We start from the raw sequence: 10,284 nt of genomic DNA, 5'->3' as shown, positions 1-10,284 counted from the left end.
AAAAAAAAAACAAATATGAGAGAACAAAGAAATGAACAGGAAATTTGTTGAAGGCAAATCGATTAAGAGCAAAAAGGACATAGGAAATTTGATATAAAGGGCCAATTATCAGACTTGAAAACAATACTTTCTATATTGACCCTGATGAACTCAAGAATTGATGCTCTTAAAAAATATTTAGGCCGAGAGGTTTGACACATTTAAAAAAAAGAAGTTAACTACACTTATGAATGTTTCAATCAATGAGTCCATAAAGCTCACAATTTTAGGCACATTAAAAAAAAAAAATTAGGCAGAGAGCTTTGAAGACTCATTCAGCAAGCTCTCTAACTCATGACAGTCAAAAGCTAAAGCTGTTTATAGATACATTACATAGAAGTAAATAGAGTAAAGACATGTACGCCAGTTTGAAAACGATAAAACCTATATAAACCATACTGTACTTGTAGATCAGTTATTTGTGAATCAATTCAAAACAAAACCAACCACATCCATCAAACTTGAAATATTAAGAAAACAAACACTTTAATAGCAGAAGAGAAACACAAATCCTCATACCTGTCTTATGGCGTATTGTCTAGAAGCCCAAATCTTAAAGTTTAGATTTGGCCAAAATCAGCCACTTACATCCGTTATCAATTTGTGTCAAAGATTTATACAAAAGCAGTTACAGTAGTTAATATGTGCCATTATTAGTTGGCATTTCGGTCATTGTTTGTGTATTTAGTAGCTACAGAAAGTAAGTAATCAAACATGCAAAGATGAAGTTTTGTCACATGCATTTTTATTTTCGGTTTCTCGTTAGAATGAAACATAGTCCACTAAAGCCTAAACATCTACAGAACTCAAACCTGAAGCATTAGGCTACACAGTAAAATCCTTTTATCTTTACTTACAAAGATAAACGTTTTCTCACCACAATAACACAATAAACAAAAAAATGTGAAGCTTCAAACCACAACACTTGAAATCATAGAGATAATGAACAAATATTGGTCACATTGAACAATAACGGACAACAAATTGGTGTTAAAGCTATGAACTTATTCAAAGCTCCTAAAGCAAACATTTATTGGTCCAGAAAATAGTGATTGCATAGGTAGTCACTTGACATTCTCAAACCCAAGTCCACAATACAAATGTAAAAAATTCAAAGCTTCCTAGATGATGCTTATCTTTCATCCCTATCATTATTAATGATAATATCTCAATGGACTCTTTGATGCTTAGAATTCTGAAAGATTAAAACCATTATAATGACTGGATCCAGAATTCTACTGGAGTGTCCGAAGAGTGTCAGGGAGGAATGCACAATTGACCAATAACAAACAATATATTAGCTGAATAATTTTATTTGTCAAAACACTGAAAGTTACCCTAACTGTTCAATGGACCCGTAAACTCATAAGCTCATGATCCTTTAAACAGTTGAATCAAATTCAACAAACTATTGCATAGACTTGATAATGAAATCATAAATCCTCCAATGTTACCAAAGTAAATAAAGGGCTTGTTACAGACGGATTATTAACACCATTAAAAGCTTTATGCTTAGTTTCCAAAGCATCAACCAAGCTGATATATTCCCCATTGAATAATTCTTCTGCAAATACCATACAGTATATTAGTTGAATCATTTCATCTGTCAAAACACAAAAACTTTTTCTGAAATAGATCAATGGATTTGTTAGCTCATATGCTCATGTTCCTTAAACAGTTGAATCAAACTGAACAAACAATTGAGTAGGCCTGATACCAGCATTGGAGGGTTTCAATGCCGTCAAAGTAAATAGAAGAGACTTGTTAAAGATGGATGATCAACACCATTCAAAGCTTAATGATAGTTTCCTAAGCATTGACCACACTGATATATATTTCCCATTAGAATTCTTCTGCAAAAACTGCAAACTCAATATTGTCCTTCATTTTGAATAGCTCCACAACATATTTATGAAAATCAGTAATGGTCTTAAAAGTGTTTAAATGCTGTTGAAAGTTGTAATGCTCTCACATATATTTCAAAATTATCAGAAACTCATTATCCAAGCTTGATGTTCAATTGTAGACTTTCCTGCAACCTTTGGCAGTCTCCTAAACACAGAGAACTTTTCAGTGGAAGAAATATATCTAGCATTTTCAAACAGTAAATGAAATAAATAGTGAACGATAAGTAAACATGTTAAGAGTATTTTACCCCTCGCGAATAATCAACAATATCAGCTATTGCTGCAACCTGAAACAGATCCTTCTAAGTAGTTCTAAATAAATATAAGAACTGAAAGGATGATAGCTAACTCTCTTCCACCAACATTTTCAATAGCAGCATAAATCTAAATCAAAAACATACAAAAAAGGGATGCAATGAGCATGTATTCTAACGCAAGCAGCCAAGACTCAAAATCAAAAGTATTTAATATTCATCTAAACTTTAGACATACATTTTAATATTGAGGAATTGTAGTTGAAGGGTTTGGTGTTTACCATGAGAGAGGCAGTTGCATGCCGTTTTCCAGGCATATTCATAGATCAGTTTTTCTTGAGTTTCAGTTGTTTGTAGCAGTGTGGATATGCCTTGTGCCACCAGTATTTGAGCAGTGAAATCATGTTTTGGGGAGCAAGGGTTTTGCTCCTAAACCTTTATGGAGATGGGTCTTCTTCTTGCTCTTCCCCTTCCTTGTTCTTCCTCTCTTAAATGAGATCAGAGACCCTTCGCTCTATTCAGCCAATACCTAAAAATATACACATTACGCATTAAAAATTGAAGTCGATTCTCAAAGACTAAACCGTGCAATTGAAATGTGAAGTCAATTTTAAAGTTGGTCTGGCACATTGAAATTTAGGTCAGACTACCTTGGAAATCATCTAATTCTTTATATATACAACCCCTTATAGTTCATATCCATTACTTTACAGGAAATGGTTTCAAACCAATGAATGCTGCTTGAAAATTTTCAAATTCGTTATTTGTGTGTATACATGTGCATATTGAATTTATATCCCCGACCAAACACAAAGTTATCATATTCATATGTGCATGAACATGGGACTACATTGCTTGTATGATTGTAACTAAATCACTGAAATTCAAATATACAATTAAGAATAAACATGAGCTCATTTATAAAGGCTGTTAGTAGATGAATTAAACATGAGCTCTTTTTAGACGGAATTTTCCAACTAACAAATTCAATTAATCAATTCAATCAAATCCAATGGTCTCTTTTCTATTATATTAGCAAATTCACACTGTAAAATGAAAACGAAAATGAGTGGAAGATGAACTGACCAACCTGAATCTTCAACCTCAGGAGCTGCGCCAACAACGGACCTCGAGTAAGTCTTCTTGATGGAGCGGCGCTTTTTCTTCACAGACTCTTGAGCAGAGTCCTACAGTAACCATACAGCCACACACACAATCAAAACTCCATCAAATCAAATCAAATCAAATCAATCGAATCCACATAAATCAAAAGCAAAGATTGAAGAAGAAGAAGAAGAAGACGCACCGTCTTTTGCTGCTTCCTGAACATAGCAGTCCATGTGTTATTGGACGGCTTGAGGCGGTTGTGGAAGTACCTCTTACACTTGGAATTCAGGCGGCTTGACTCTGGTTATGGATTTGAGTATTTGTTTCTCGTCGATTTACACTTCATCAAGTCAAGATGAGGAAGGGAAGGATTTCAGAGTTGACTTTGATTTCGAGCATTTAAATGAGTCGGCATTTGTTTTGGACCAAAAACAGTTTTGGGCTGATTGGGATAATTGGCAGAAGAAAAATATGAGGCCCACTGCTACAGTAAATGAACAGTATTTTCCCCAACTCAGAATTAGTATATTGTAAATGAAGACAATTATGGTTATATTTAGAAAATGAATGGTGTAACGCACATTCATAAACCCTCTAGCTGCCTCAACGAACATCCATAGTTGAGTGAGAGATTCAGTCACCAAGATAAAGATGTAAGGTGAACTCCCTGCCTAATGCCACTGACTTGGCTTATCAAAATTCAAAAGGTCCAGGTCTACCATTTAAAAGCGCAGAGAATGGAACAGAACTTAAACATTGATGAATTAGATGAAGCCCCCTCAAGTCAAAACCCATCATTGAAAGCAAAGCAGAGAGCAAGTCTCATTCAATCCCTATCAGATGCTTTCTTACATCAACACTTTAAGCCCCAAATCATATTCTTTACCGCATTTTTGAATCTTAAGGACTTAAGGTGATGAAACACCTCATGAGCAATGACAATATTGTCTTGAATTTGTCATTCTTGAATGAAAGCTGCTTGGTTATCTGATAAAAGCAATGGTAGAATCTTTCTTTCAACCTGTTAGCAAGAAACTTGAGAGAATCTTGTAAGAGAAATTACAAAAACTGATGTGTCGAAATTGAGAAAAGTGCTCAAGCTTGTTAACTTTTGGAATTAACACAATATTTACACTTGAATACAGTAACAGTTAACAAATGAACCTGATGCCCAGTTCCTTTTATGGCCCAAACAATCAGCACTTTAATACACCCAAATATATCCATTGAACATCTACCAGGCCATAATTAGGTAATTTGAGGAACCATGCAACACATCATTATTTTAATCGGTTGTGTTGTAATTTTATAGAAAATAAAACTCATGCAGAGGAAAAACACAACCTTACCACAGAAACCCAATTATAAAGCTTAACAGAGAAGAGGGGCATGGCCATCTTTCTGCCATCAAGTAAGCAATAAAACCTTAATTTCCTTTAAATGTAAAACTCAAAGCAAGTGTTGCATTTTCTTTTGATGTACTAAGAAGACTATATAAACAGACATCGTGTTTTCTTTACCTCTCCATAATACCCTTCCACTAAATTCCACAAGTACCATAACTATAACATGCAAATTTCATGCTGCATTCAGCCATTATACAATCAAATATTGTGCTTTGCCCCTTACATTTAGTAGCACATAGATTTTGATAATGATTGACAGCAAATAGAATATCGATGCATATGTTTATGCATAATAACTATACAAATTTAGAAAGAGAATCATATGTTGGTTCATCTAAAAATAAGAGAACCATTGACTATATATCACTACTATCAATGTTCTGACTAGAAAATTAAACAAGTAACTGACTAATACATTGATAGAGAGCCGTAGCTAATTGGCTCAAAGTTAAACACTCCTCAAAGTCTCAACAACAGGACAATTCGTATAGATGGCGACATGGCTACACTAAAAAATAGATTCCTTTAGGTTCAATCACACATGCATGCTAATGAAACTATTAGCTATCAGCCCATCAATAATTTCTACGTGACCAGCTATAAATCCTAAGGCAACACGAATCGATTGAGATACCCAATATTGATAAGAACTTTGTGTTCATATTCTCCTAGATGCTGATGGAGACTACTTCGACTACAAAGTAAACAATGTAACCTCACACAATTTATTACCCTGCAAATGTCATCATTAGTATAGAATAAGTAGGGATCGTTCAGTCTAGGGATGTCAAAGGGTGAATTGAACTTATAAGTGCTAACACATACTCTCATATTCACATAATAAATAGAAATTGGAAAGGGGGGGGGGGGTTTGGGAAAGATTTATCTAACTAAAACTACTGCTGAAATAAAACCTAAACTAACATATATACATGTGATCGACAACTTCACACAAAACACGAAACGAAAACACTCAAGAACATGTAACAAGTTATGTAAGACATTCGGTACAGCAGTTTCTACATCTCCTAGACTTTACTTCAATTCCGACTCTGATTTAGAGCCCTTCGCGGTTACTCCAATCGTTAAGACTTCACAAGTATTTAGAATCAACTTCGCGTGTAATCCTAAATTGTATGCTAACTCATTTAAAGACACTTCGCATAGAAATTAAACAAGAAAACACATAAGCATAGTAAGCCGAATCAGAAACATGCACAAGGTATGGCGTCACTCATCCTATTAACATGCAAGTTTTCAGAATTATACTTAACCACTTTTAAGCAACAAAGACCTAGACAACTTCGCGTATGACTAAATCATGTATCACTTTGGTAGATGAAATCGCAACCCACATATCAACCATGGCCTTAGGCTGTATGCAACCATTGATTTTGCCTGCTCAATTCAAAAAACTAATCGAATACAATCAAGAACACATTGAAACATGCTGCCCTAAATCTAGCACAGAAAATATCACATGAACAAGTTTGTAACAATCATCAAGTTATAAATATCAGAAAATCTAAACATGTTACAAAACCAAATCGGCAACCTAAAAACAAACAATCTTCATAGACAAAGTGTTGTAAAATTATAGAAACATAAACAGCCATAGAAGAACGGATCGCACTTTGTAGAAACCTTGAATGGTTGCTGCAAAGGTGGTGGAATTGGTGATGGAATTATACAAAACAAAAGAGAGATGGTGGTGGTTCGGCTAATCTAGTTTCTGTATAGGGTTTATGGTGAGGAATTGGTAGAGTTCCAGCTTGTGTTTGTGTGGAAGAAGTGATGCCCATTTATGAAGCCAAGCAGCCTTTATATAGTGACCATGAATTGCTCTTGGCCCTTGATTCAATCTTGATCCAATGGTCCTCCTTGATTGCATAAAATCTGATATTTAACTCCATTGATATTTTCTTTATCTTCAAAGATATTTATCTTATCTCTAAAGATATTTCTAGACATGTGCAATAATGCTTTGAATGTAGCTTGAATCATGTCCAGATACATTGCTTAGCCTCCAAGAGTCTTCATAGCAAGGATTACTTGTTCAAGTTGAATTCCTCTTCAATTAATAATGTGGGACTAGCTCCACAATTTTGACTTTTCTCCTCCCTTTTAGAGTTGGAATCCAAATTTGCTTCTTCTTCCTTCCTTGGACTTGGGCCTCTTTTGGGCTTTCTACATTTTTCTCTTCCTGATTATCTCCTTGTTTAATCCTCAATTCGTGTTGCATTATCTCTTCTTTAATTTCTGACAATAAGAAAGAAGAAATAAAATAAAGACAAGGTAGTTATCACAAATATTATAGAATCGTCGACTAATGAAGACTTTTAATCCAACTAGGCTTCTTAGTTGCACAAGGAATCCTACTCTAAATAAAACTCTTGACAAATTCTACGTTTTCAGCTCGTTTTAGCACAATATACAACCGACTCTACCAGAAACTCTTAACTTGACTAAATGACTCAATATTACAACAATAAAGGTTAAGCAAAGTATAAATGGAGATAAAAACATATTAAAAACGTCGCATTTCATGCTCCTATCAGATGCTAAGCAATGACAAGCAATTGCAAATATCAAAATTGCATAAAAGTTACTAGGCAAACTCTACCAACTTGACACAAGCTGTTATAGTAGCACAAGAGTTTCATCTCAGATTCATAATTCATACCCAACCATTTAAAACATGTAGCTCAAAAACTTTCCTTTGAACCCCTTATCAATTGCATCTGATCTCTCAATTTCTCTCAATCAAATTTAAGATTAAATTTTTGTAAAACATAGAGTTATATATTTCCTCGCACCAGCAATCACAAATAATCTAACAAGACAAACAGTAAAACAATACTTCTCTTGGTTTAGTCTTACATTGATTCAGCCTTACCTTAATTACAAAAACTCAACTTCAAAATCATCTCGGAATTCAAATTTGATCTATATCTTAGTAACTGACCCTAATCTACTAAATCCAGTACTCAAAAATCATTAAAACCACGTTGACTCACATTATGAACCCCCATGACCTGTATACTCAGTGCATATCAGGTTAACACACAACTGTGTAACCGATGAGAATAATATTATCAGGTAAACAAGATCCATCTGAATTTATCCTAAGCTTAAACCACATTTATTTCACATAAATTAAGATGTCAATTGTGATTTTTCTCTTTCTCATTGCAGACAAAATCCACCATATAGAAGTCTACACAGAACTCAATTTTCTAGCTTCCACATAAAACATGACTCCAGGCTCAGAAAAAGATAAGTTTATTATCATCTTAGTTTTCTAGGCAGGGAAAGTTTAACCTTTTTAGCTTCAAGGAAGTGAATATTCAATGATCATGGTATTACACCAACACAAAACACTCCCTTATTGAAATCTCAATATTACTGATGGGATTGAATTCAATATCATATGTGCAGCCTCATTGAGTCCCCTATTTCAATACTTACTTAAGTTTCCAAGTGTAGAATCATGAACTTTGAAAGGCTACAATAATCTCAGGAAACAGAATCATGTACTGGGTACCCCCAATTCTCAAGCAACACTTGGGGCAAATTATTGGGAAATAAAGCAGAGGGAATACTGATCTTCAAAATGGTACTTCAACCCCTAAAAAAGAGGGAGCACCAATCTTCAAAGTTGGTACTTCAACCCCAGGAAAAGAGGGAGCACGTTTATTTTGATTGCAGTTTCATACTTGGATTCATATAGATACAAGCAAAACCAAAACAAAAATAAAAATTCGTGAATGGTTTAATACCAAACCTAGTTTCAAACTTGCCGAATGACAACACTTTAATTCTTGGGACAAGGCAACATATCCGGAAATATGGGCAGCAAGGCCACCGTGATTTGCAGAACATGAAATAAATGACAACAGTCTATGGTGTGTAATCAACCTTTTAATTTTTTAGGACAAGGCAACAATATTCTCTCTCTGAGACAACATAATCATGAACTGTGCACCACCAAATAAATCAGAAGGAATATGTTGAAAATGCAACTCAATTCTGAACATCTATCATCACCACAAGACTAAGAGCTTCATATAATATTTTTCCCCAACACATTATAATAGGGTGGAAAGCATGATAAATAAAGAAAACTTACCGCATCAGTTGAGGTTTCAGGACTCCAATCATGTTTATTATCATTATTTGCGATGCCAGTACTGTTTTCTTTATCCCTCAAAACAAACCCAAGGGTCAAATTTCTTTGTTTCTCCAATTAGTTCAATATACCCTCAATTCCAGTATCAACCTCAGTAGTTACAGCTTCTCTACAAAGCAGGATCGAAAATGGAACTTCTAAATATTCTCATTCTTCTCATTTCCATAAGGCACCGCCCTCAGCAAGGCAACATATATTAATCCAATGCAACAATATTCTCTCTCCCAGCAACAGATCAAATTAATGCAAGGCAAAATAAATTAATTCAGTACAGAATAATGAACTTTGAAAGATCACTCTTTGCGAGCTCAGTGCATTAGAATTTGCAAGCTCAAATGACCAATACTCAGGTCAGATTCGTCAATCAGGAACTTTGAACGGCAAAATCTGTAATATCCCGTACACAATGTAAATAATAGTGATTAAGTGCTTAATATGGTAAATAAAAAATAATAATAAAAAAATAAATATAAATAAAAATTGTCTAGAGTTGGGAAGAAGGGTCGAGAAGAAGGGGGGCACCGACTTTGACTCGGACTCTATCTTTTTATTTTCTCAAGGATCTAAGATCTCTCACGGTCCTGGTACACGGAGGAAGGGAAGAAAGAGAGAGAGAACATCGACCCCGACATTGCCCTCGAGTTTACCTCTCACACCGACTTCCTCCACTAATCGATCTTTAGCTGTTGGGAGGGAGGCTCGTCGATCAGTTCTCTTGATCACTCTGATGGGATTTGTTGTCTGAGTTCGACATAGATAGACAATTGCTTATTCAGGCTTGCATAATGGTAAGATCTAATTGGTACAATATATATGTTCTAGAGACCCTATTTTCGGGTTATTCTGTTTCTGTTAATCTGGGTCAAGGTGTTACAAATGGTATCAGAGCGGGGATATGATTCTTGGGGTTTAGAGTAAAATGGGTGTGATTATATGATGATTTCTTGTGCTGTTTTGTTTGTGATATTGTTAAGAATTTTGGAATTTTTGGTGAACTTATGTGTTTATTGTTGTTCCGGTGTGGTTAATTATTATCCATTCTATTGAACTGTTGTGGTTATGACAGCCAAAATCTGATCACTTTCGTTACAAATCAGTTTGATTGATGAACTATTTGAATGATAGATGTAGTTTTACTGTCTGCAAGTCTTGAACACAATTGGTATGATATGAACTTTTTCACAAGTTCAGATACAGATGGAAATGATGCAGCCTTATGGTTATAGGTTAAACGCACTACCAGAAGAAAGACTTTAGTCGACGAAAAAAAAAAAACAAGGCCGACGAAACAATTTTTCTTCGTCGGCTAAATTATATTTTCGTCGGCTATAGTCAACTTTAGCCGACGAAATTAAAATTTCGTCGGCTAAAGAATTTTTTTC

At 34.7% G+C, this 10,284-nt stretch overlaps 1 protein-coding gene across 1 annotated transcript; it reads right to left on the bottom strand.

Annotated features, from left to right (window-relative positions):
- Positions 1 to 1,642: 1,642 nt before the first annotated feature.
- LOC101305193 (60S ribosomal protein L24-like) lies at positions 1,643 to 6,512 on the bottom strand. The gene is made up of 4 exons (XM_004303206.1): positions 6,347 to 6,512; positions 3,507 to 5,446; positions 3,291 to 3,387; positions 1,643 to 2,729 (listed from the first exon to the last, which is right to left on the bottom strand). The coding sequence occupies exons 2-4, from the start codon at positions 3,528 to 3,530 to the stop codon at positions 2,719 to 2,721; spliced, it is 132 nt and encodes a 43-aa protein (XP_004303254.1). The 5' UTR covers positions 3,531 to 5,446; positions 6,347 to 6,512; the 3' UTR covers positions 1,643 to 2,718.
- Between the last annotated feature and the right edge of the window lie 3,772 nt (positions 6,513 to 10,284).

The sequence above is a fragment of the Fragaria vesca genome, linkage group LG6 (genome assembly GCF_000184155.1).
Source record: "Fragaria vesca subsp. vesca linkage group LG6, FraVesHawaii_1.0, whole genome shotgun sequence".
Classification (NCBI taxonomy): domain Eukaryota; kingdom Viridiplantae; phylum Streptophyta; class Magnoliopsida; order Rosales; family Rosaceae; genus Fragaria; species Fragaria vesca.
This window is presented reverse-complemented; position numbering and strand designations above follow the sequence as displayed.

Excerpts from the sequence above, each read along its gene's own strand:
- LOC101305193 (XM_004303206.1), bottom strand. The coding sequence starts at position 3,530 with ATGTTCAGGAAGCAGCAAAAGACG. Across the intron at positions 3,388-3,506 it reads TCAGGAAGCAGCAAAAGACG|GACTCTGCTCAAGAGTCTGT; the intron begins GTGCGTCTTCTT and ends TGGTTACTGTAG.